The sequence below is a fragment of the Lissotriton helveticus genome, chromosome 2_1 (assembly GCF_964261635.1).
Source record: "Lissotriton helveticus chromosome 2_1, aLisHel1.1, whole genome shotgun sequence".
In the NCBI taxonomy this organism is placed as follows: Eukaryota; Metazoa; Chordata; class Amphibia; order Caudata; family Salamandridae; genus Lissotriton; species Lissotriton helveticus.
Genome location: NC_136059.1, coordinates 1,912,576,941 through 1,912,604,131, shown reverse-complemented (window position 1 = coordinate 1,912,604,131; position 27,191 = coordinate 1,912,576,941). Strand labels below are relative to the sequence as shown.

The following is a 27,191-nucleotide window of genomic DNA, read 5'->3' as shown; positions in this document are numbered from 1 at the left end:
ATGTTTTGTAAATTTAGCAGACATCACTAGGTCAGACATCATATTATTAATGCTTTCCACGTCCCAATCATCAGCAACTGAGCTTGGTTTTACAAAGTCACTCAATGAGATCTTGATTTGGTGTGGATATTTCAGGATTTCAACCGGACCATAGATTTCATAATCAGTATTGTCCCATGCTACCCCACCGGGTATAGGATTGCCTGTGAAGTTGACTGAAGAAAGTTCTCTTTTCTCGATGTGTGAAGACGTGTGTGGTTTGAGGACCAAGTTGATTTTCTGGCTTGCTGTGTCCATTTTAGCATATTTTCCCTCAATGAAGTGTCCCAAACATAGTACCATGATGAGCCAAAGTATGAGGATAAGTGCACCTAAGGCCACCCAGAATTCAATCCATGGAGAAATCCGATAGGTTTCTTTCAGATGTTGAAAAAGTTCCTTAGCTTTGTCTTTAAAGGTTTTTGTTGATGTTTGTTCCTTTGATTCACTCAGGTTTTCAGATGAATCGCTGAAGTTGATGAAGCAACCGGATGCCGTTCTGTCTATTGTTCCAATAGCTTCAGGATTGATATTTGCTTTATCCGTGTGTTTTGTTGCAGCAGCATAGTCATTCATTACTTCATTGTAGATTGGTGTGTCTCTGCTAAATGTTTTTATTTGGGTTTTTAGAGGTTTAAGTTCCATAGCATTGTTGCATAGACCTTGTTGTTGTTCTTTTGGCATTTCAAACATGAGTAGCCTCTTAGATTGAACCTCTGTGTTTGTAGCAAACCTTGGTGTTCTACTACTTATCGGGAGTCCACTTGGCCTACTGTTTGTTATCGGCCACATGATTGTGGTTTAACCAGGTCGATGGATACAACTTGGTTCTCCTTTTTACCAGCAAGGGGCGGTAGTACTACTGATCTTGTCCCGTTGATAGACAAGACAGGAACTGCTTTTCTGTAAGAAGGCCCAAATTCCTTCTTAACCGCAATCTTTTCTCTGACTAGATCCCCGACTTTTGGAATCCAGACAGGTCTTGCTGGGACAGGTGGTATTTCTTCAGTGGTCGTTGGCTGTTGTTTCAACTTTATGTTGCTCAGGTCTTTCCTTGTTTCGTTTAAGTCCTGTAAAATAGCCAAACGATCTTTGATATCAAAGCTTTTTTCTTTAACCACTGAAGTCTGACTGTCAAGATCTAAGACCATCATTCTAGTTCCAAACAATAGTTCGTACGGACTGAATCCCCTCAGAGAATTTCTTGGCAGGTTATTTAGACTACGTTGGACACTTATTAGATGTTTGACCCACCCAGCTCCCGAACCTAATACCTTCGCTGTTATAGATTGCTTTATGCCTTTGGTTTTTTCTTTACACCATCCCGTTCCCTCAGGTAGGAAGTGAGAAGAGTCCCGCTATGCTATGCTCATTTGGCCATGTTTTTCATACGCTTTAGTGCAAGAAGAAAAAACATTCAGCCAAACGTAGCATGCTTCTAGCGTATATGCCATTATAGACTCGCAAATCTTTTTATAACAGTCCAGACGTCAGCCGAGTGCTGGGGTCTACATCACAAGTGGAAACTAGTCTTTATATGTTAATTGGACGCATTAGTTTTTATTGTTGATCAATTCTGGAGTGAAACGCCATGCTAATATACCGTTTCTTTCGCCACTGCGATCTCTATTGCAGTCTGGGCAGTTCTTTACAAAGATGTGATGATGCAGGCTCATACCTGGCCACCAGTACATTGATTGTAATTCTTCCAGAGAATCTTTTTGTTTAAGGTGTCTGAGACCCTCACCCATATGTGCGTCTGCTATTAACAAACCTCTCCTGTCCATGTTTGGAATCACTCTGTCCCCCACTCCAGGGATTCGAGCAAAAGGAACGGAGTTTGCATCGATTATGTATGTATAATTGAGTGGATAGTTGATCGGTAGTGCTGAGCAGTCGCCTTTTGATGACGTTTTCACCGCCAGCATAGTTTCACCGTCAATGTGTTTTACTGTACGCTTTTTCTTGACTACGGAAGCCGATTCAGTTGCTGCCGTTGTGGCTTTCTCAGCCAATGAATTCCCTGCAACGTGAACGCCATCACGCTGAGGACTCACTGAATGTATCACGTGAGTTTTTGGTAGTTCTTTCTGTAAAAGAGCTACTTGTTCCCAAAGCACTTTTTGCTTTATTGTTGCACCTGTGTCATCTTTGTAACCGTTTTGAATCCATTTCTGTAAATCGTTATTGTATGATTTGACGCAGTAATACGAATCGCACACAATAAGTGTCGGGAATTCGCGATCGGCATTATCTAGCGCCATTTTTAACGCTATTATTTCAGTTTGTTGTTCTGAATTATTTTCCACTGGGTGTGTTTTTGTAAGTAGAGGTCTTAATTTACCTCCGCGCCACACTTCTTTTACAATTTCGCATGTGGCCTTGTAAGCCAGCTCTCCCCAAACTGAGGGTTGAGCATGCCCGTCTGTATGTATTACACAGGCGTACTGTCGTAAAGGCAGAATGTCGATTGGCAGAGGGTATATTATTTCATATTCTAGATATTTTAATTCCTTTAATTCTGGATCAAAGTAGTATTTTACTTTGTCCGTTGTAATTGAATTCACCCATTGTATCCATTCTGGATTCAACGCTGTTTTTGGTAAATTACATGGGGTTGTTAATGCCTCAAAGGCTGACTCCGCTGTTCTGACTGTGATATGTCTACCGTCGGCGTTGTCTTTTTCTCTTGCTATAGCCGTTTGAACTGCATGAACAATGTTGTCTTTAATACTGAACTTCTTTTCAGCTTCTGTGTACAAGTGTGATTTGTATGCAATTGGTACCTTTTCTCCCTCATTAGAGGTCAGGTATGTGAATCCGCATCTTCCTGGGATGACTCGAATCACAAGATTGCGTGAGTTATCACGTGTTTCTAATTTTGTTTTAATTAGCATGTCTGTTTGTAAAGATCTCAAAATTTCTGTGTGTATTTGAGTCCAATTGATTCTTTTAAAATCTGGTTTTATTAGATCATAAAGGGGTTTGATCCTTTCTGCGTAATTTGCAATGTATGTTCTTCTGAAATTTAGGAAGCCTAGAATTGATTGTAAGTTTTTTAGTGTTCTAGGAGCTTGGAGTACAGCACATTTCTCTAGGAAATTGTCAGCCAGGCTTTTGCCTTCACTTGATAATTCATATCCTAAAAACAGGACCGTTAGATGGGCAATTCTTGATTTTTTAAAGTTGAATTTGTAACCCTCTGCTGCGAACCCAAGTATTATGGTGTTCACTCTCTTCAAGTGAGTATCCAAGTCATCATCTGTTAGGTAAATGTCGTCGACATAAGATAACGCCTCGTCATCGTATGTTTGTAGTAATTCTGTTACTCTCTTTGAGAATAATCCAGGGCTATTCTTGTGCCCCTGGGGTAAACGGCAGAAACTTTTTTGCGAGCCATTTACCGAGAACACAGTCAAATATCTGCTCTCTGGTGCTATATTTTGACAAAAGAATCCATTAGAGATGTCTAATGTTGTTTTGTATTTTTTGCGTACTATGTTATTCATTAGTGCAGCACTATGTGAGTTTTGCACTGCAAAAGTTTTGCAACATGAGTTAAGGTGTCTGTAATCCAAAACTAGACGATATGAGTTGTCTGGTTTGGAGACAGGAAACAAAGGATTGTTAATTTGTGAGGTGCAAGTTTCAATCACCCCCTGGTATTCAAGTTGATCTAAGATCTCTTTTACCTGTTTTTTAGCTTCTTGCTTAATTGGGTACTGCCTCTGTGCAGTAGGTTGTGATTTTAACTGGATTTTGTGAGGAGGAGAGTCCTCATCCCATCCTACATGATTTTTATATAAAGCAGGAGCTTGAGCTACTGCCCACTTTCTAGCAAGTGTATATTTTTTATGAATTGGAATGTGATTTGAGAAGGCAGGCATAATTCTTTCTTCGCCATGAGGGCACTCTGACGAACTCGGGTGGCCAGTCTTTTTCAGCTAGAAGGATGTCATAGCCCTGGGAGAGATTATCCCAAAATAGTCCCCTTATTTTTCTAGTCTTATCCCCCTCTATACGCAATGTAATTTCATATATTTTGTGAGGTTTGCTAACTCTGGTGTCGGCAGTTTCCACTTGAATATATTCATTTGTGTCCACTGTCTCCAGATGATTCATAAGGACTTTGCGAGCTATGCTCACTTCTGCTGCGCTGTCTAGCATTGTCTGAGCCCATTCTCCGTTTTTCAGCTGTGTCCTCAGTATTCTCGGCATCTTTGATTACTTTAATACTGGCTACCTTCTTTTTTGGAAATTGTAACTTTTTATTCGGATGAGCAGGTTCCTTGTCTTTGGACTTGACGTGCTCTTCCCTGTGTTCTGATCGTCCTCTTCTTTCCGATTTCTGCGAGGAAGTCTGAAAAGATTGAGAGGGACGTGTATCATTATCTTGATATCTATCAGGTTTCTTTATATTATCCCTATTTCTAAGGTTGTATTTTTTCCCAGAGGGCTCACTTTGGGGAGACCTGCGTCCTTGGTTCGGAGATCTTTCTCTCCGCCAAGGAGACCTTCCTCTGGACTGGAATCTTTTTTCTTTAGGATTAAATTGTTTGTTTCCATCCCAGCTCTTTTTTTGAGTGTTTAAATTATTTTTAATAAATATCTTTTCAGGACTTTCAATCAGTTGAGGTTTTACCGGTATTCCACCCAGACTATCTCTTCCTAGTTCTTCATAGGATTTCTCTATGATTCTGGCAATTTCAGTTGGTTGGTCTGCTATATCTGTCTCTTTTAACCTTTGGCGGATCGCCACGTTTGCTGCCTCTCCCTTTATGTTGGCTAATAATATAGCCGAGACCTGCTTGAAGTCCTTCAGTAATTTCATACCGAGAGTTAAAGCGGGTTCTGGACCATATTCATCTTGAATTTGTTTTAGCACATCTGGTATTACTGACATGGATGGTACACCATGTGTTTTTGTGTATATGGAAGCAAAGACTGTACCCCAAGTGTCACAGTCCTCCACGTGTGGTGCGATTCCCATTGGAAGACAGATAGTCAGAATCCTGTGTTTTTCTACCGGGGTGGTGTCTGGAAACACCGCCTCTATTTGAGTGAAATTTTTGTGCTAGCCAGAAGGGTATTTGTTCCCGTTTTGCGGGTACTTTACCCAGACAGGACTGTATGTTCTGTGGTGTAATTTTATTTGTGTTACCCTGATGAGGGGTCAGCTGTGGAATTTTATTTGCTGGTTGGATTGTTGAAGTCTGCATTACATATTGGACTAATTGTCTATGTATTTTGATTAGTTGTTTTAGCTGTGCTAAAAGATCTGGTGCAGACATTTCTTCAATGTCTGGATGTGGTGTATATCCGGCTAGGACCGGCCACGTTGCTCCTGGTCTACCTAGTGGACCGAGCCTGGTGATGTGATTATTATGTTTTAGGGCGCCATTAAACAAGAGCAGGTGCTCTTGGAATTTGAGTGGTACTTCCACCTCCTCGAAAGGAGTGTAGGTATCCGGTGGTTCCTCTATTTTATAATAGTGGAACTCTTTTGTTACAGCGTTTGCTGCTGGAAAGTTTATCCATGAATAGAATACCTCTGTCTGCCGATATTCGTGTGCCTCAATTACGAATATGACTGTACCACCTCTCGATGTCAGTCCATTTTCTATAAGTTTTAAAGTTATAGATTTTCTTATGTTGACCGGGATGAGTTTTGCATCCGGGTCATTTTGTAGCAGAGTATTATCAGCTGCTACGAGTTCAGCTGCTAGTCTAGCTGTCTCCCTTTCATCATCACTGTCTACCATTTTACTGACAGGAAGGTTATCCTGTTTGTTTGCAGATCAGGTTTCTATGGAAACAAAGATTAGATGCACAATATTTTGGAACAGTGTATCCTTCAACGTTGAATAAACCAAGAACCATACATAGGAGTCTCCTCCTGTGAGGTTTGGTGGATATGACCTTTTACCCACTCCAGACGTCTTTGGAGTATTATGGGAAAAAGGGGTTCTGTGTGAAAAAGCACGACTGAGTTACTCTAATGTCTTGCGTTAGTTTTATCGCCTATCCAAACGTTTGGGCGCCATGTAGTGTAGTTCCTATTATCCCAATAGGCTCTGCGCATTGGAATAATATCTTCAATAGTATAGATCTAGGGCAGAGGTTAACTAGGTCTTCTACTGACGATATTAGACTTAAAGTTTTTGGTTTTGCCAGCTAGCTCAGAGTTCACTAGAAACTTTCTCGAATAGACAAGGAGGAGTTTAACTTCCCTGGATAGACAAGAAGGGATTTAGTTTCTGACAACCATAGAACATGACAACTTTGCTCTCCCCCAATCAAGAGTGTATCTCTAGAGTCGTGTGAAAACAAAAGACAACTTATTTTACTCAGTCAGTACGTGCATTCTTAGTTTCACCAGTTTGTAGAGAAAAGGAAGAGACGGGCGTATTCAATAAAAGTTGTTATTTATTGATCAGTCTCTTTTCTCGTACAAGAGAAATGAATCGATATTATTGCGATACTTATGGTTAAGTAAAGTGCATACAATAAAAGCAGAAGTATAAAATAATACTGCAGAAGCATTGATATGGTTTCTAAGCCATATGATAGTTAAAATTGATAAAATAGATACATACATATATACATTTGACTAATCGTACTCAACTGGTGCTTCTAACCACGCCTACCCCAGTGTACCTGACCTAAGCCTAATACGTGGGCGGGAGTAGATAAGTAGCAGTTTAAGTTAAGTTTGTTTTGCCAAGTGACTGACTGACTCAAGAATTCTCTGCAAGGGGTTGTTCAGTTCTGTACCTGAGATCTAGAATGGTTGAGGGCTGGTATCTCTCGTCTCTGGTCTTGATATTCCAGCTGCCTGCGAGGGCTGCTTGGAAGCGCCGGAGCTGGATTTCTCGGCAGGAGAAAAACAGCTTCTCGTTCTCAGCGCGTCAGGAAGGCGGGGCAGCGCGTGTGGGCTTCGCTCTCTGCTGGGCTCCTCAGCGCGTCTCGCTGCTCCGATCTCGTCACCACCGCGTGTGTTTGCTTAAGGCAATGTCGGTAATATTTATACCGGTAAGGTGTCGAGATTGACGTAAGGATGGACATGGATACGTCAATAAGGATGTCATACGAACGGGCTTGTTCGCACATTCTTTTGCTGAAGTTCTCGGTGAAATCAAAACAATGGCCGCAGGGATTTTCCTAGGTTGTCATAGGTTTGATTTGTTTTGAGAACTCCGTATGCCTTATCAGGGGCTGGAGGAATAGTGCTTGTCTAATTAGATAGCATGCGTTATTACCTAATCAGATAACACGTTTCTGTGCCGTGGTGTGGCTTAATCAGATAACGGTTTTTTGCACCGTGGGTCGGCTGCTAGTTAAGTATTAACCAGAACAGGGTCGGGAATAGGGGAATCGATACAGAACCTATAGGAATACATCACAGGGAGAATTATTACTAATATTACCTTGGAGCCAGGGGCATTGCAGCTATGGCTGTTATATACTACACACTTAGAGGCATTCAAAATTGACAAAACATTTTTACATTACTGCTAGCAACCCCTGCCTGATGCACTGCGGCGTTTACTGCTGGTAATCTTGTAAGTGTAGTCAATAATGTAATCTTGACTGATGTGATCACTATTTCAACATTAATAATAGTAGCTCAGGGTGCTTTTTATTGAATAGGAGTAGCTTTTATTACAGATAAGTTTGGAGACACCTGCTTTAATCCAAAGGGCATCACAGTGAACTGGCAGTGTCCATTCAGAGTGGAGAATGTAGATTTTTCTTTTGTCCCAGGGGACAGGCCTATCTCCCAGTACCGTGATATGAGATCAGAGGTACTCCGATATTTGGCTTCCCCTAACCTGTCAATTAACTAATCTGCCCTAGGAATTGGATGAGCATCAGTCTTTGTCACAGCATTAAGGCCCCTATAAACCACACAAAACCTCATATATTTCTTTTCACCATTGGAGTGAGGTTTGGTGCCTTCCAGTGGCCTCTTGCCTTTCCACTGGCTTGGCAGGTGACACAGGACTGACAAAATTCCTCCACCTTCTGAGATATCCCTGGCTAGTTGATTTGGTAGAATTGATTGACCTATCTACTCCAAGTTTTTTCCTGACCAAGGTGCCCAGCAAAGGGCCAAAGTAAGGAGAATCTATCTCTCTTAACCTCTAAGGTACTACCGCTCTCTTGGTTGAACCAGGTTTAGGGTCTCTGGCCTTAGTATATAGGAGTCCCTCCTCCCAATAGTCCCTGTTGGTACCACTGATATCACCCTTTTCCTGTTCAGCAGCTTTCTGCCTCAGGCTCTCAAGAGTGGAACAGGTGTCTTGTCCCTTCCCAGATCCATCCCAAAGGGTCCCCCTGGTCCTGAGAGGTATGCCTGGTAAGCCCCAATCTCTTCAGGCTCAGTTCCCTCTCTGAATAACAAGCCCTATTCCTGAGAAGAGGGGTCTGTCTTGGGATCTGTTTAGAAGCTGGTTCTCCAGTCTTCTTGCCCATTCTCTTGGAGGGCTGGTCCACTCTTTCAGGACCCAGCACCTCTTTTTCAATTTGAGCTTTGCTCTGTGCTCTGGTAGTTACAAAAACCCCATTCTGAGTCCTTGCAGAGTTCATGGGTTCTCAGTTCGACTTCAGCCCAAGGGGAAGCTTCCAGGTCAGGGATGGTTGGGGACACAACCACTTTTCTTATTTCCAACTACTCCCCTCCAGTCCAAAGACACCGTGGGGTGGTTTGTGGTGACAGTGTCCACATTGGTGACTGGATATGTCCTTCCAATCAGGTGCTGATTTGAGTGAACCAGTTGCTGGGTCACCATGGTGACTCTAGCCCAGTATCTCTCAAGGCCTATTCCCTAGATCCATTAGTATTTTTTCATTTTAGTGGGCCAGGCAGCACAGTATAAATATGCCCCTCCCTCATAGACTATGATTGCCCTAGTGGGGTCACACACATGGTCAGGTCGCACCTGGGATACCATCTGAACATTAGTAACTGCAGGTGGACTAGAGGCATTTTTCTTTTTTAACAGCTAGGGTCCCCAGTTCGATGTCCTAGTGCCTGACAGTTGTGACACAACGCCTACATGGGATCCCAGTTCTGCCCCTGGTACCCACCCTTAGACTGTGAAGAGGCTCTGGGTCCACCCTCTAGAGCATGTTTTTGGGGGCCTGAAGAAGACTCTATATTTTAGGGTTACCCTCTTTCTCTTAAGGGGGAAGGGAGAATTTAAGCCTCTTTCTTGTGGTCTCACCCACCAGTGGTAGTCTTGGTCACCCTTGTTTTGACCCGATGGTATGCCTTCTTCCCCAATTCTTGAGGAGAAAGTGGACCTAGGTCTGCCAGGAATTGATGTACTTTATCTTGGTGTCAATTACTTAAATGGTGCTCCTTCATTATCAAATTATACAGCCTTTCATAATCATGTACAACAAACCTCCTAGTGATTTCACTGCAAATCTACAAAATCTACCTAGGTTTGTCCTTGTTTTCTTAGCCTCCCTGAATCTGATCCGATACTCCTCAGTGCTGAATCCAATACCCTCAATCAGTGTACCCTTCATACGGTCATAGGATGTAGCATCATATTCATTGAGTCAGGAGTCTATCTCTGCAGTTCCCTGAGAACATTTCCCAGAGGATAGCACGCCACAAATGTTTGTCGACCTGACTGCCAAGGCAGGCTCTCTCAAATGCGATGAACCACTTAGTGATATCATCACCCTCAAATAAGTTGGGGAAAATCCCATTGGGAATTTTAGAGTCGAAGAATTCCACATGTTCCCTATTAATTATTTTGCTGCCTTTTTTATTTTATTTATTTATTTTATTTATTTAAAAAGTTTTATATAGCGCTGGCTAGACCCGGAGGTATCAGAGCGCTTTACATGAGCAACAGTTCTTGGAGCATGGCAACATAGTTACTTGTAAGGTCGAGATAAACAATAAGCACAAATACGTAAGGGGAAAAGAAGGCAAGGTGAGAGATTCAGGGGAGGGGGTTGGAGTAGGGGAAGTATATCGATAATGAAGGTGGAAAGAGGAGGGGAGGGTGAGAGACACAGCATGGGGAGAGGAGGGGAAAGGTGATGGGGACACAAACCGGTAGACGAGTCAAGGCAACGTCCAAAGTCCAGTAAGCTGTGATCCCAGGGGAAGTGGTATCTCTTCCCTATCTCTATTGCGAGAGGTTCCCTTTACGCAGTGGACTGTCTCAGAGGGGTCTCTGAGACTCCAAGGCCTACATACTGGATCCTTCCCCAAAAAGGGGAGAAGGAGTGCCATACCATACCTCAAGTGTGAGTGGCTCCCTTGGCGCAGTGGACTCACTCAGCAGGTTCGCTGAGACTCCAGAGTATAAATATTGGATCTTTCCCCAACAAGGGGAGAAGGAGTGCTTAGTCAAAGAGCACAAAGGACAGGGGGTAGGCAGAGTAGCAGGCAAGGGAAGAGATTCACGGGAGAGAGGATAGGAGCTAGGGAAGAGACAATAAGGAGAGATGAAAAGAAGTCTGTCTAAAGACCGACTGGGTAGGTGACGACCAAGGAGGGAATCCACGGCCCATCTCCCCTATAGCTAAACTAAGTAGCTCCATCGGGCATCAGACAAAATAGTTCAGTCTCAAAACATTGAGAGAGAAGGGAGGGAGAGACATAAATAGAGGGAGGATGCAGTAGGAGACGACAGGAAGTGCAACAATGTGGTTCAACAATATACTAGAAGAATATCAACAAGTAAACATTAAATCAAAAAATCAGCAATACAATTAGGGGAGGAGAGAAAAGAGAGAGAAAGTAGTGGGGCGTAGGAGAGGAGAGAGAGTGAGGATAAGGAAAGAGACAACCGTAGAGACGAAAGGAAGTCTGTCTAAAGACCGACTGGGTAGGTGACGACCAAGGAGGGAATCCACGGCCCATCTCCCCTATAGCTAAACCAGGTAGCTCCATCGGGCATCAGACAAAATGGATCAGTCTCAAGTGGCATATAGGCCAGAATAAATCTATATGGTCCTATGTCATGGTTACCCAGTTTTGTAGCAATATCACCAATGCCTTTGTGGCTTATGTAGTCATAGGATGAAATCAGGCGCATGGTATGTTGTAAATAGCTGATAAATAAGCCACTCCAAGATGGCTGCTAGCTTATCCAGCGATAGTATGGCTCAGGGGCGCTCAGGTGAGTAGTCCTATTACTCTTTCCATGAATCATACCTCTTGGAGTGTAGTCCTATGTTGCTGTAAATTGATGTAGTTTCCAGTGTTTTGTCTCGGGGGAGTAGTCCTATTGCTCTTTCCATGAGTCATACGACCCTGGGTATAGTCCTATATCGCTGTCCATAGATGTAGATTGCAGTGGTTTGTCATTTGTATCTGTTTAGCGGCCTGTTGTGATACGAATCCTAGGTCTTGTCTCTGCAGTTGGTTTGGGGTAGGTAGTCCTTTCTCTATTTAGTTAATTGTGCGTACCATTTTGGAGATGTTGTGCAGTTTTCAGCAGGCACACAAACAGGGGCTTCGCACTGAACACCGGACAGTCAATGTTGTCAATTGCACAAGCACAGAGTAGCGCAGTCAGCGAGCAAAACACAAGGGGGGGTGACTCCCAGGTCATGGGGTAGCGAGGGTCTAGCTCATCCATCGACAAATCATTGTGGCAGCCAGTTGCAAGAATGATGATGTGGGCACCTAGTATGGAGGGAACACCGGGCTGATCCTAACTACGGGTGTGTCCAAACACTGAGCCTCGTTTCCTGGGTGCTCGCAGGTGGTGGAGGCGGGGAGGGCTAGTCTCTGTGAGTTGCGGGGTAAATCGACTGTCCACCAAGGTAGCCTCAAAAACAACGCGGAGTTCAGGGCTGATCCTGAGCACTAACGTGACCTGCTGCGTGCATCAGATGACTTGTCTTATTCAGCTGGTGGAGGGAGGGGTGGTACCTATATACGGCTGAGTCCATGCCGTGGTAATCCAGGGGTCTGGTAGCTGGCGTTGTGATCCAAACCCTGCCACCGGGGAATTACTCCTGCGTCCCGCTGCTCCTCCAGGGATCCTCGGGCACCCCCAACGGCAGCTGAGCAGACAGCTGACCGGGGCTATTGGGCTGTAGTCAGGTTCCAGATCGTGAACATGGAAGAAATATAGTAGGTTGGAAGGATTTAGCACGCTTAGGGATTGTCTTAAAACCAAGTTAAAATATGCGGAATTGATCAACTTGAAGCCAGGGATAGGTCCGTGGCCCATCTCAGTTCTTTCTTTTTCCATGGCTAGGAGTTAAGCTTCTAGAGCTATCCTCTTGGTCAGTTTCTGAATATCTGGATCTTCAGTTTCTGCCTCATCTGAGATACTACCAGGGTCACTTCCACTGCTGTTACTATCTGAGAGGGTAGTGATGGATTCCTTGCTCTACTTCTTGGGACTCATCATCCTGTTCCCTATTGGGGGGGACGTTTGATTTGCCATGGCCTTGTCATTCTCTGCCAGCTACTGCTGGAGATGGTTTTTTGTAGTTTAGGGCCAATGGCAATTTTCCATGCTTTGCACAAATCTTTAAGTTGGAAACCTTTCAGAAGTGCAAAGGGGGCCAGAGTGAGTTCCTGGCTGATCCCTGGATTTTCAGACATGGTTTTTAAAGTAGTTGGGTTCTTATTAAAGATTTTTAGAAGATATAAAAGGACTACTAAGGTCTAACTCCTTTACAGACTTTTTAATTTTCTAAACCGTGTGGAAAAAATGTAAACTTGATGATAATTCTAACTAAATTTTGGATTTCCTCTTGTGAAATCAAATTAACAATCAAGTGGTACAACAAATGTCAAAGTCTTGTACCACACAGCTACCAACAGTGTAGGAAGCTGGCTCTGTATATGGTATGCCACTAGGTGTTAATACCGTGCACAGAGTCCAAGGGTTCCCCAAAAGTGTATAGGGCGCAATGTAGAGCCCAAAGTGCTCTATTAGGGGGAGCAGCCTTCGACCTAACCCAGAGGAGTGTAAGATATTTGCTACACAACATTGACCAATAATAGATACACAACTCAAAAAGGAGATCCACTCCAATTTAATAAAAGTAAGCTTTGTTTGTACTTTATTTTAAGACCAAGATCTTTTCAATAAGGTAAGAACATTTTTAACTAACAAAACTTTTCACTTTCAAAAGTCGACAGTGCAATTTCTGAACAGTTCAATGTTCTCATATGGAGGAAAACAATAATGCAGTTAAACAGGTAAGTTTGCAACTTACAGTTCCAGTCTTTGAGACCAAAGGTCAGCAAGGGCCAAGGGTCTGGTGAGTACAAAAACTGCATCACCAGCGGCACTGGGGCGGCTGGGTGCAGAGGTCCAATTCCGGAATTGGGCCCAATGTCAACTGGCGGTGCTTGACGCAACACTGCTTGCAGGTAGGTTAATCTGTTGCAGGGGCCAAGTTTTGGGGGGTTAGGTCAAGCACAGTTGGGCCACAAAGCAGCTCCAAACATACACCACCAGTGGCACAGGGACTGCCAGGTGCAGGGTGTAAATTCAGCATCTGGCACCCAATGCTTGTCAGTGGAGATTTTGCTTTGAACCAAGAGGCTGCAGGCATAGCACTGGAGGTGTCATGAAGGAGACCAAATAATAGGAGAGGTAAGTAGAAATGTAGAGGGTCATGGGGGCCCCGTTGATTCAGCTCACCAAGGCGCAGAGTCTTCTTACCCGAGCCAGTCGCGGTCAGGGGGAGCCTGTGGATTCAGGCTGCAAGCATTGTCATGGAGTCCAGTAGGTGTCAGCCAATGTTGTACTTGAAGTCAGAAATGCTGAGGAGCCTGTTCTGGGTCGGTGGGCCACCTGGACACGGGCTGTAGGCATCGGGTGCAGAGTGGGCAGGACTCGCAGATCTCCAGGTCGCAAGAGTCCCTGGTGATGGATTCTTGGGGACAGAATCGCTGTCCTCTGGAGTTCTGGCCTTTTTCAAAGTTCAGACAGTCTTCCTCTGGTTTCTGGAATTCGCTGACTGCAGGACAGGCGTCGTCTTCTTGCAGGGTCTTGTAAGTTTGTGACAGGCCAGTAGGGCTGGGACCAAGTCGGTCGTAGTCTTCAGGCTTCGCTTCACGGCATCTTCTTCGTCCTTCTAAGGTCGCAGGTAACTAGTTTGAATGTCTGGGGGAGCCACCTAAGTACTAAATTTAGGGGGCGTTTTGGGGGAGTAGTAGGTTGGGCCAATGGGCACCTTCCGGGGGTGACTACACCTGATATTATGCCACCCTCCTGTGGTAGGGGGATAGACCTAGCCCTGATTGGAGGATTTCCCTCATCTTCAAGATGGAGGGGACTGAAAAGTGTGCTGAACTTTGCCTCCTCCACCTGAGGGGTGGAGTTGTACCACTTTATGAGCCATAAGTTGGCAGGGTATGCTCAGACGTGAGTCCCTTGCTCACTTTGCCACTGAATTCAAGCAAGCCGGGCTGAAGACGGCTGAAAGGCCAGAAACCGGTCCTCGGAAGCTTGTTTCCGGTCCAGGGAAGGCATGGCTTGGCAGTTCGGGCTGGACTGTTCCCATGAGGCACAGGTTCAGACTGCTTTGCATATGGCCATGTCTGAACTGGGGTGGCAGAGTGGGCTAAAGAACGGTGATGGATTAAACCCAGATCTGTTGACTGGGTGTGAGTGTTTGATTGGTTCAGATGCTCCGTCCATCACCACCCCCTTTTGTACCACTTTAGTCTCCTCTCCAGACACGTTTTTTAGTCCCTATAAGACATTTGGTGCACCCCGGGAGATTAACACGCCTGAAATTTATGCTCCGTAACCTCTGCAGACGACGCCAACCGGCCTATAGGGTCTGAGACCGCAGATCTCTTCTCATACTCAAGCTGCTTCCCTGAGTAGCATGCCGCAGACTGTCTTGGAGCGCTTTGGTCTCCTAGGAATCGTCGGTAGTCTGGTGGACTCTTTCGAACTCTGAGGCTTGCTTAGCTCCCTACTACGTCTTTCTTGTGCTGGTCTACCCGAGATAGCTCAATGGGCGAAAATAGATAAATCGCAACCGAAACTGAACTTTGAGCATAGGAAGTCGAGACTAAGAGACTCGACCCCCGGATGCACACTCGGAGGCCCTAGACCCGGAGGAAGAAGAGCTCAAAACCATGTGGGCGGCAATGCAGAAGAGACTTTAGAAAGGCCTGTCCACAATTGATAGTAAGATTGACTCCTTAGCTATCCGTATGGACCGCATGACAGAGAGCCTGGAAAAACACGCAGAGAGGTTGGACATGATTGCGTCTGTTCACGGAGGTCGAAGAGGCGTAGACAGAAATGAACACCGACCAAAAACAGATGGGGAAGCTACTGCAGGCTGTACAGGATAAAGCTGAAGACCTGGAAGCGAGGTTGCGGCGCTGCAATATTTGCATCGCAGGTTTCCCAGAGTCCACCAATGTGGGTAACATGGAGCTGTTTGTTGAGGAGCTACTAGTGACATTGCTCGGTAGGGAAAAGTTCTCCTCAATGTTCGTGGTTAAGCGAGTGCACCGCTCTCTGGGACCAAGACTGCCGCCGGGAGCTCCCCCGAGACCGATCATTGTCAAGCTGCTCAATTGCAGAGACAGTGATGCTGCGTTAAAAGCGGCACAGGAGAAGCGAAACCTACGTTATGTGGGCTCATCTATTTCCTTGTATCCCAATTTCACGTTCAAAGTACAAGAAGCTCGCAGACTGTTCACACCGCTGAAGAGACAGTTGGGTGACCAGAACTTGGACTAGCCATGCTATACCTGGCGCGACTGCGGGTAAATAGACAGGGCTGATCCCGGATCTTTTAGGACCCAAACCAATTGCAGAAAGCGCTGAAGGAGTGGGCTAAGGACACTGCTCGCACTACGGGATCACCAGATCGAGATGGAGCAGCCAGAGACAGTCTGGATGAGCAAGACTGAAATCGGAGCACTCTTATTTGCAGATTAGACTCATTGTTTTTCATGACCGGCATTGTGTGTACCTGAAACGACACGTTTATATTGTAGGCCTCGCGAACGCTTCAGTTTAGTGATATAGACGACACAGAATGGGTTTAGTTACCAGTAATAACAGTGTTTAGGGGAGAAATATGGGATAGCGATATTTGTTCGTTATTTTGAGATGTCGGCATTATGCGCTAGAACAGACATGGTGTTGGTAGTCAGATAACCATTATAGTGTTTGACAACAAGTGTAAATTCCACCAGGCGTTATTGGAGCGGGAGGGAGAGTGTAGTAGGTTACATCGCCCACGAGTGTGTGCCACACAAGGGCGATCTGCCTATTTTTGATTATTCTACGGAACCCAGGAATGTTATTTTTCTAATGTTGTGGTGGGTCAGGGGGGACTTATTCAGTGCGTGCACAGTTGGGGTAGGCACACTGTGGGGGGGGGGAGAGGGGGATGGTACAGAGACCAAAGTCAGTTGTCATTTGTTTCAAAATATGTCGACCTGGACGACTTCATACAAAGCACCTTAGTGTTTAGGCACAAAGTCTCACATGGTTACACAGAAGCAGCTCCGTGCAATGCAACTCGATTTGTACTAATTTCCTAGATGCACTTTCAAACTCGTAAGATAACATTTTTAACTTGAAATGTCCGAGGTCTTAATGACCATAGGAAACTACAGAAAGTTCTGGTTTCTCTCACAAGGTGTGGTATCGACATTGCTCTCCTGTAGGAATCACACTGGCCTCTACACAGTGCACTGTTGCAGCACAGAGGATTGAGGGGTAACATTCACGCCGCTGGGTTCACATCTCATGCCCGGGGAGTGCTAATGTGGATGGATCCCAGATCGGACCTTCACTTGGCAGCACTGGAGACTGACCCTGAGGGACATATCGCAATGTAGTGGGAGGGGTTTTGGACTGATTATAGCCTACATTTGTGGCCCGAAATACAATAACCCCACCTTTTTGGGAAAGTTAATAGATAGAATGAGTCGCTATGGCACGCGTCCCCTGCTCTGGGGGTGATTTTAACTGTGTACTAGATCCCAACTTACACAGGTCAGGAGGCCCGCCTAGACGCTCCACTGCCACCGCTAGATCCATTATGACTGCTGCCACCCAACTAGATTTATGCAACGTATGGCGTACTCGTCACAGGGTCCGGGTGGCTTCACTCACTATTCAGCATATCATAACCTCCACACTAGGATTGACTATTTGTTTATTTCAAGAGTTTTGTTTACACAGATTCGTGACTGTGTGGTTCTACTTTGCACACTCTCGGATCAAGCCCCAATACTGTTGGACATGTACACCCCGCAGACATTTATACCTCCCTTTTCTTGGCGGTTCTCCCCGTATTCTTTACTCTACCCCGCTTTGAAAGCGGAACTGGCTGAGGCCATTGAGACATGTTTAGAGACTAACACCGGGTCGGTTGACTATTTTGCCACAGGGTGGTTCACCTTTAAGGTGTGCATCCGTGGGATTGCCATGGTTAAGCACTCTGGGGTCCTCCGCACCCTTCGCAAGCACCTCTCGGATTAAGAGGCCACTTTAGCAACTTTAGAGCAGCAACTACTTACAGGGGTGGATGACAGTATCACACAAGAACTGCACCGTACACTGGAGGAGTATCACTCTACAGCAGACGCTGAACTAAAGCACTTGGGCAAATATGCGACCGCTCGCATATATGGGGAGGGAGACCGCCCGGGATCGGTCCTTGCTTCACTGCTTAAAACCCGGAGGGAGAAGTCTAATGTGACAGTCCTTCACGATGCGGAGGGGGGAGTCCCTAACTGACCCACTTGACATAGCCTATAGATTTAAGCAATATTACGCATCGCTATATATCTCTGAGGGCGGGAGTGATGATGTAGCTATTTTAGGCTACCTCACTCATATTAAACTGCCTTGGCTGTTGAATGGACACAGGGAACACCTGATGCGCTCACTAGAAGTAGAAGAAATAACTTCGGGCTTAGCTGGGATGAAATCCAATAGCGCCCCCGTAGTGAGTGGTCGCACTGTCTCCTTTTACAAAAAGTTCAGGGACCTATTGGTCCAGCACCTGCAGACACTGTTTGAGGAAATCATTGAAGCAGGCGAAATGCCACCCTCCATGAGGGAAGAGCTAACTGTTACCATACTCAAACCGAAGAAACCTCCGACCGCCTGTGCCTCTTACCGTCTGCTGTCACTCCTCAATGTGGATACCAAAATGTATGCAAAGGTCTTAGCCACCAGATTGTCTCCCCTTGTGCCGCTGCTGAGATCACCAGAGCAAGCCGGCTTTATCCCTGGTAGAAACCTTACTTCTAACTTGAGAACTGTGTTTGGGGCTATACAACACACCCGATAGGATACTCGGGTGGTGGCAGTCTTCCTCGACATGGAGAAGGCTTTTGACTCCATGGAGTGGAGGTTCATGACACACGTGTTGACGAGAATGGGGCTCAGGATTGTTTTTCTGCAAATGGTGGGAGTGCTCTACACCTCTCCTACAGCTAGGATTAAGATTGGTGACTTGGTTACCGACCCTATCTGCATCACTAGAGGCACATGTCAGGGGTGTCCACTCTCCCCATTGCTATACACTCTGGTTGCCGAACCTCTTGCCTGTGCGATGCGAGAATACCACAGCCATAGGGGTATACGATTTCTGAAATATCCGCTAATTATATCCACATACTCAGATGATACATTACTATATGTTAGAGACCCTGACCAAAATCTCTCGACAGTACTGCTCTAAGTGATTTTTTTTGGGACCAGGTCCGGCCTCAAGGTGAATTGTAATAAATCGCTCATTTTCCCGCTGACTGCAGAGACGTCCCAGTTTATGCCGGAATACCCCCTATGCGGGACAATAGAGCCAGTTAGATAGTTAGGCATCAGAGTGCATACTGATTAGGATGTGGTCTTCAAGGAAAATTATGGGACAGCGGTGTCCAAACTGGAGGACGACGTTGACAGATTGATATGCTTACCCCTATCACTAGTGGTTAGAGTATCAATTATGAAAATGGTAGTCCTTCCACGGTTTTTATTCTTATTCACTAATATTCCCAATGTACTCCCGAGGTCCTTCTTTTGGTTATTGACAACTTTGATGGTGCGGTTAGCGTGGGCTGGGAAACCAGCTCAAGTGGGATATTCTCACACTCCCGTACAGCTTGGGTGGGCTTGAGCTCCGGATCTAGAACTGTAGTATAGGACTGCGCAAGAAGCCCATGTGCACCACCGGATGCGCGGCCCCACGGATGCGCCGCATTTTCGTATTGAGAAGGTGGCGGCTCCTACCCCATTGCCAGCACTTCTGTTTAAACCTCCCGATCGTAGTACTAGTATCCTTGACTAAGCCTGGCATCACCTTCTGAAATTACATGCGGGCGCCATCCTCTATTCTCCTAAGACACCGCTGGAGTGCTGCCACTGGTTACCCCCGTGCAGGGAAAAAGGGGTGATTAGGGCCTTAAACGTGATAAATATCCACACAATAGGAGAGTTGTTTCTTGAGGGTAAAACGATCTCATGGGAAGATACAGTATGAGAAGGACAGACAGCTACTCCATTGACCCAACTCCACTTCCACAGGATGAGGCATTCACTAAGGGAGCTCCTGGGCATCAGGTTGGATGAGCCACCAGAGGTTGTTCCGCTCACATATGTTAAGGCTGAATCACCAGTACGAATTGTCTCAAGGATTTATAACAACGCACAGGGTTACAGAGCCAACCACTACACTAAGGCTAGGTTGGTGTGGCAGGCAGGCCTGGGTCGAGTGATTGATGATACAACTTGGGAGTACTGTTGTGAGAGTACAAGACGCATTTCATTAAATGGGCGTCACAGGCTGATACATTTCAAATTTTTAAATAGGGTATATTATACACAAGAGAGGCTCTGCAGCATGTGAACGCTGTGGTGCGGACCCTGACCATTTTTATCATCTGGCCTAGTTATGCCCGGGATGGCGACCTTTTTGGCATTGATATTCTAGACACTGGGGGAAGTCACGGACACCACACTTGAACCGGACCCTATGCTCGCTCTATTGGGTTACTTCAAACATTTGCCTAAGGGAATCAGACGACTGGTAGACATGGGACTCCTAGTTGCTTGGCGTTGGGTTGTGATCTGCTGGTCCCGGGGCCAGACCCCCACTGTAACGGGCTGGACAAATGACATGATATGGCTGTACACAAACAGAAAATTATAGCAAGTTATTAGCACCCCGCAATCGGCCTTAAAACTTCTGGGGACTATACCAGGCCTATCTGGCTGCCAAGAAAACTGACTCAAATGACGCTGATTCCCTTGAAACCTAGCACGGGAGATCTGATTGTATGGTATATTCCCAACTATTGGACTGGGAGATTAGTCTTGACTAGTGGCCGCCCTTAAGTGCCTCTGGGCTAGTACTGTGTACTAGGCAAATTCAACATTGCACTGAACTGTAAATGTTATTGATGCAAATTGTAAGGTGATGATACTGATACTGTATGCTATAAGATACTAGCATTTCACTACTGTGTTAGACTTTGTGTACTGTGTATATGGCAACAAGTAAGATATCTCTCTGTTTTTGTTACAAATAAAAACCTTTAAAAAAATAAATAAAACCTGTAAATGTTATAGCACCCAAGATAATGTGCTGCATGCCTAAAAACGTATACGGTCCCAAAGTCGAGACCTAGTGGCCCTTGCTTGTCTTATTTTTCTTTTTATTTATTCATTTATTTATTTTTATAGAGCCTTGCCACTGCAGACTGTATTTGGGCTGCTCATTTCAATTTTCTTAATGCTATTATGTACTTTCTTTACTTTTTTCTCTACTTTTAATTTATTGTTCTAACACAGCCGTCAGTCATCTTCGATCAATAAATTAGCACAATGACCGCCATTTGGCACCGCTCAGGGGTACACAAACTCCAGACCCATGCACACAAATCAACACCCAACTGTAAATTGATTTTGTTTTTGAAATCCCATTGCAAAATTTACAGTAATGCGTGGACATGTCATAACATGCTGCCAGTAAAAAAGCACTAGCAAAACAAACTGCCCAGCCTTTTTTCTTCCTGGGGCTTATTGGCTTTGCTAATACTTGTTATTTATTTTCTCTTTTTCAAAACCCTTTTTTATTGATTAGATCTTAAAGCGCCTTCATTTTCAGATGTTACGCATCAAACCACTTTTGGGGCTTTTTTACCGTTTTCTCCTCATGTTGTGCCACTTTTTGAATTGTTTGGTAAGGAATGTAGTCCAGAAACCTAACTTTTCATACATAGTATTTTATAGCAAACAATTCGACACATTAAATGGTAGATGGTTTGCATTTATCAAACCTGTGAAATGTTCTGTATGCCACTTCCTGTTTTCTTAATTTAACTTAATGCTGGGGTGTCCTGGATGTCCAATACTGTAACTGAAGTGTGGCTCATGTAAACATTCTCACAGACACCTGGTTGGGGCAATGGGTTCACTAAATGTATATCTGAGAACTGGGTGTCATAAAAAACATGTCTGTACTCCGCCATGACTGAAATATTTTTATTGTAATGTATTCTATTATGTGGATTTTAATGCCATATTATTGTTATTGGCATTCTCTTGATAGAGCAAGAATCATCTAACTGAAAAATAAGCGATGTATGAGAGCGCTTTAGAAGGGAACAGAATCAAATGTTGTCCATTTATGAGGTTTCTTTATATAGGAAAGCAGAGGGGCATGTAAATGGGCTGGGCTTCAGGTGACAATATAATGCCATACAAAACGTTTAAATCGTGATGCAGTGCCTCCCATGTAGATCAGGGCAACACAGAAGTCTGCATAAAGTGGTAAACTGATTCACACATGCCACTCTTATGTCTGTGATTCAACTCCAGTACATGCTCTCCACACCCTAAACAACTTTTTTTTGTTTTAGGCGGGGGTTCCTCGCAAACCTTTCACACGTAAAAACTAAAAAAATATAGAATTGCTAGTGCATTAACAACCAAGGCAACTGTGCAGCCACCTTCCTGTGCCATTTTTTATTTGCTAACAGTGGAGCACATAGTTGTAGAAATAGTGAAATGTGAGTTTGCAGATGTTTTTTTAAAAGCAGTATCATGAAGCTAAAGCACTGTCATTTACTGCAGGTTTGGCAGATTCGGGTGGACCTTCATTTGTTGAACCATGATGGAAATATTATTGATGCGGCCAGCATTGCAGCAATAGTAGCCCTCTGTCACTTTCGCAGACCTGACATATCCATTCAAGGAGATGATGTCACTGTCGTAAGTATCTGAGCCAGCAGAAATATTGAGGTTTGAATGCATTTGTCACCTACATTGTGAATGTATTTCTTTGACCTCATGGTGTCTGCCTAGGCACCACTCGCTGAGAAACATTTTTCTTCCATGTTGCACCAGTGTGTGGGAGAATCATGTTTCATCACTATCTAATACCTGCCAGCCGAGCCAACGAGTAGTCTGCATAGAAGAGGGATTGCATTAGTGTTATGATACTATACAAAGTGGCACAGAATCGAGGTTATAATGTATATCATTTGTTGACCACTTACCATAAGATTGTTCACCAGCTCTCCTGTACAACCTGCTGTGTGTGCCTGTTCACATCATTGTTTTTGGTGTCTCTAAATTCCCATATAAATCCTCTTCCATTTCACCTAGTCCCCCAAGTGAGAGCTTTATAGGAGCAAACCAGTATAAAACTCTAAGAAAATGAAAAATGGGATCTGGGGAGGCAGATAATTATAGGCTAACGAGTAGCTGTGATCGTCAGAGACTGTGTTTTCTGGGGCTGAACAAGTCTGTTCTTACCACTCCAGTGTTTGGTATAGCAATCTCGGCTGGTAAAGCTCTGCTATCACCAAGACCATCAAGAGTAATCTCTCATGCACCAACCCTTTATCAAAACACATTTTGTATCATTCAGAACGTTTGTAACTTCCGATTTACTGGCACAGTAGAATATGAGTGTACACACAAGAGGGGTAGTAGAGTGCACACAAATAATGACCACAGCGAAACGTAGACATAGGGAAATTCAATCATTGGAAAAAGTTGCCCCCACTCACATACCGAAGTATGTGACATTCTACCATCATTGGGCCTGCTTGCAATACGCCCTGGTGTAGCCACACTCAGGGCGGAGCATTAGGGAAGGGGAAAAAAATAATAAATTCCACTCAACAAAACAAACCATATATCACTGACAACATGTAACATATAATGAGATGGTGCACTATCACAGCTAAGGCATGGTGGTGCACTATCACAGCTAAGGCATGGTTTGATCATTTTCTGGGTCTTTACTGTCCCATTGAAGGCCCTCTTAATGATCAATTTACTCTCCCCCCCTATTCTTTGGACAGAGATATGGTCCTTTTTTCTGCCCAAGAAGTTACGAAATTAATTAAAACCCTTACTCCATTAAAAGCAGCAGGCCCGGATGGGCTACCAGGGGATCTTCTTCGTGCACATCCAGGTGACTGGGGGGTGTTGATTTCCGCTCTCCTTAATGCCATCATGGAGGGAGGGTCTGTCCCAGAGTCCTGGAAAGGGGCCGAGGTAGTCCCAATATTTAAAAAGGGAAACCGTGATCTACCGGGAAACTATAGGCCCATAAGCCTGATAGACTCGACCCAGAAGGTGGCGGGAAAAGCAATTCTGGGAAGGATCCTCTCCTGGGTAGACGAAAACCACATATTATCCGAGATGCAGGCCGGGTTCCGTACAGGCACAGGAACAATTGAACAAGTCTTCAGACTCCTGTTACTGTATTGGAAGGTGGTGGTATTGGGCAAAGGCAGTCTTTATTTGGCCTTTATAGACCTGAAGACTGCCTTTGACCTTGTTCCCAGGGAGGAACTTTGGAGGGTGCTGTACGGCCTTGGGATGCCTCCATACATAGTGGACCTCCTAATGAAATTGCACAAAGCGAACTACGCTCAGGTCAGGTGGGGCTTGAATGGGGAGAAGACTGACAAGATCAAGGTAGAGAGGGGAGTTCGGCAGGGCTGCGTCCTAGCACCCACCCTCTTCTCGCTTTACGTGAACGGGGTGGTTGATTATTTGCTCGAAGAACCAGCAGACGCCCCTACACTCTGCAACGTTAAGATTCCAACTTTGTTGTTTGCTGACGACACCCTTCTCATCTCAAAAACTCCACAGGGACTCCAAAAACTCCTGAACCGGTTTCAGGATTTCTGTGTAATGAGAGGTCTTGTTATAAATGTACAAAAAACCAAATATCTAGTAATGCACCCTCCTAAAAAACTGGGCCGCCCTCCTATCCTGAACTCTATTCCCCTAGAAAAAGTTGCAGAATTCGACTACCTGGGAATTCGGCTGAGTGACAGCATGAGTTGGGTACCCCATACCACTAAAATGACATTGGTTCACAAAAGAGTGGGGGGAGCCTTGTTAAAGGAGTACAACTCATCATCGAAACATTGTGTATCTCCAATCATCGATATATACAAGGCCAAAGCGGTACCGGCATCACTTTATGGAGCGGAGTTATGGGGTCTGGGCGGAATGGAGTCCCTCTCTAAAGCAGAGAACAAGTTCATCAAAGATCTACTGGCAGTCCCGATGAGCACCCCGACTGTCCCAATGCTTATGGATGCGGGCTGTAAACCAATTAAAGACCTGGCCCGCCTCCGGCCCCTCCTATTGTGGGCCCGACTGTGGAGGGTCCCGGAACTAAAATTCTATACAGACGGGCTGGCAGAGGTAATGCATTCGGCTGGCTGGCAAAGGATCAAGTGGCTCAGGGACATTAAACTCCTGCTCGGGGAACTAGGTCTGGGCTCCTGCTGGTTTACTCATTCAGCACCCCCAAAGGAGATCCTGAAAAAAATATACTGGGGTTGGGTGTCCTCAAAACTCACGAGCAATCAACATCACTGCAACTCCACCGCAGCATATTTGAGGATCAAAGATGTTACTGCCTTCGAACCCTTCTTGGATATTATCTCCATTCCAATGGACCTGGCTTTGTACATCAAGTTCAGACTAGGAACTCTACCCCTAGCCGACCTCCTTTCCAGATGGAATTCGAGCAAGCAGGTATCACGCTTCTGTGCCCTTTGTTCTGATTGCTGCGAAACAGTGGCGCATTTTCTTCTTGACTGTCCAGACTACGCACGCCCAAGATCTTTTTGGCTCAAACCGCTTTGTAATGAGATGGGTATCCGCCAACATTCTGTGGCTCTTCGCATCTTATTGACCAATACTGCCCCCCTTATTGTTTGTGCTGTGTCTAAATTTTTAAAATGGGCATGGTTGATACGTCTCAAAAGACTGTCCTTATCGATTTAATGCTTCTTTTTAAAAAAATAACTTATTTATTCTGCTTTTAACATTTGATGTATTAAGTACAGTCTTGAGTTTCCGATATGTTGTTTTTATATTATTGTGTAATGCTTTTATGATATACGCATATCGAAATAAAGCTATCAATCAATCAATCAATATAATGAGATGTGATTTGTGCCAATCACCAAGTGTCAGAAATGATAGTGCGACAAAAGTGCAGTTAATGGGAAATGTTAAAACTGATTAAGGGTGCCAACTAAAATAAGTGCTTTATTGGACATTACCTGGTACCCCTATCAGGATTAAAAACTCAAATTAGGATGGGAAATGTCTTGTTCGAGACATAAGGATCTCACAAGACCTCCCTCCTGATACTGCTTATGTCGACATGTTTCAACCGTAATAAACGTGTCAATGATGGTCACGTCGGTCTTCTTCAGGACAGTCGCCTTTTATTTCTCTCTGAGCCCTACCGCAATTCGGTATATTGGGCCCCTTCGAACTGAGCCGGTCTTTATAGATCCGTACCCTCTCTTGTTACACGTAGAGGCTTGTCCCAAAATACGGGAAAACACTTACTGTGGGTAAAAGAGAAAATAAAGTAATGTAGTACGATCTCTTTTTCCCATCTTCAAGCTTGCCATCTGTATTTCTGTGGGGGTTTGGGGTGGTAGAGTTAGGAGCCCTCACCCCTCCTTTGTGTTTAATACAGTAGAATGTGACCCATTTTAACTTGGCTCCACTAGTTATGTCAAAATTATTACTAGGAGACTTCATACTTAAAGTAATTTGTACATGTTTTGGCATTGCCAGATTTTAACATTTTTGAATATCATTCCTCTTATTAGTACAGTCCAGAAGAGCGGGAACCTGTACCTTTGAGTATCCACCACATGCCTATTTGTGTCAGCTTTTCCTTCTTTCAGCAGGGGTAAGTAGACCTGCTTCAATAGACTCAATTTCTGTTGCAGTTTATCGACCGCTATGGAGATAATCTAAAAGTTCATAATTTAAATAAATGTTGGCCCTGCTCTTTATTATGTGGATTCTTTGTGTCTAAAATTGCGTAAAAGATTTGCTGTATCAAAGTCCCATGAGCCAGTCACTTGCGGAGGGGATATAAGTGAAGCAGAGGAGAGGAGTTTTTTGTTCTCCGTCATGAAACAGTCATTAACCCCTTCGGTGCTGATGACGGCTCCCGGTCGTCATCAGTTACGGTGGGCGTGTGCTGATGACGGCGGGGAGCCGTCATGACCACGCCCGCGATCAGAATGTGCCGCACAGGCGCAGAATTCCGGCTGCAGCCAGGGGGTTAATATTATAATACTTCAGTTTGTGCATTATCCAGAGCACTGTTTTTAAAATAAATGTGCTTAAAAAAATCACATTTAAAAAGATGGTTTTCCTAAGGCAAACTCTAACGTGTTTTTTTTTTTTAAGGAATTGTAAAATTGTGGACTAGGCATCTGCTAGCCATAAAGCTGCTAATAAATTGTTAATTCCTTTTGGAGATGAAATGCAGGAAATGGAGATGGATACACAGCAATGTCTCTCTTGGGAAATGTCACTTCCCCAGGCAACAAGAGTGCACACTTAATTAAAAGTTGTCTCTATTTTCCGCTCTGTAGAGCAAGGATCCCTTTGCCCTTTAGTATTATTATTTCTTAAGGAATTAACATTTAAAAGTAATTTTCACTCTTCAGTCAGTCACCTTGGGCTATTTCCAATTCTTTTTGTGAAGAAGAGGTACATGTTTTTCTTCAGAGGAGAAGTTTTTCTTAAAACATGCCTCAAGCACCATTTATACATTTTTTTGATCTGTCCTACTTGTAATGGGGATAATATACAAGAGTGAGCAACACTTTCATTATGTCAAACTCTTTAGGATCTGAACAT

At 44.5% G+C, this 27,191-nt stretch overlaps 1 protein-coding gene across 1 annotated transcript in view; it reads left to right on the top strand.

Annotated features, from left to right (window-relative positions):
• Positions 1-27,191, top strand: part of EXOSC9 (exosome component 9) — a 435,272-nt gene that overhangs the window by 159,376 nt on the left and 248,705 nt on the right. The window contains exons 5-6 of the mRNA XM_078676847.1: positions 22,110-22,247; positions 26,144-26,226. Of these exons, the coding sequence (XP_078532973.1) occupies positions 22,110-22,247; positions 26,144-26,226 (221 nt within the window). The remainder of the gene's footprint in view (positions 1-22,109; positions 22,248-26,143; positions 26,227-27,191) is intronic.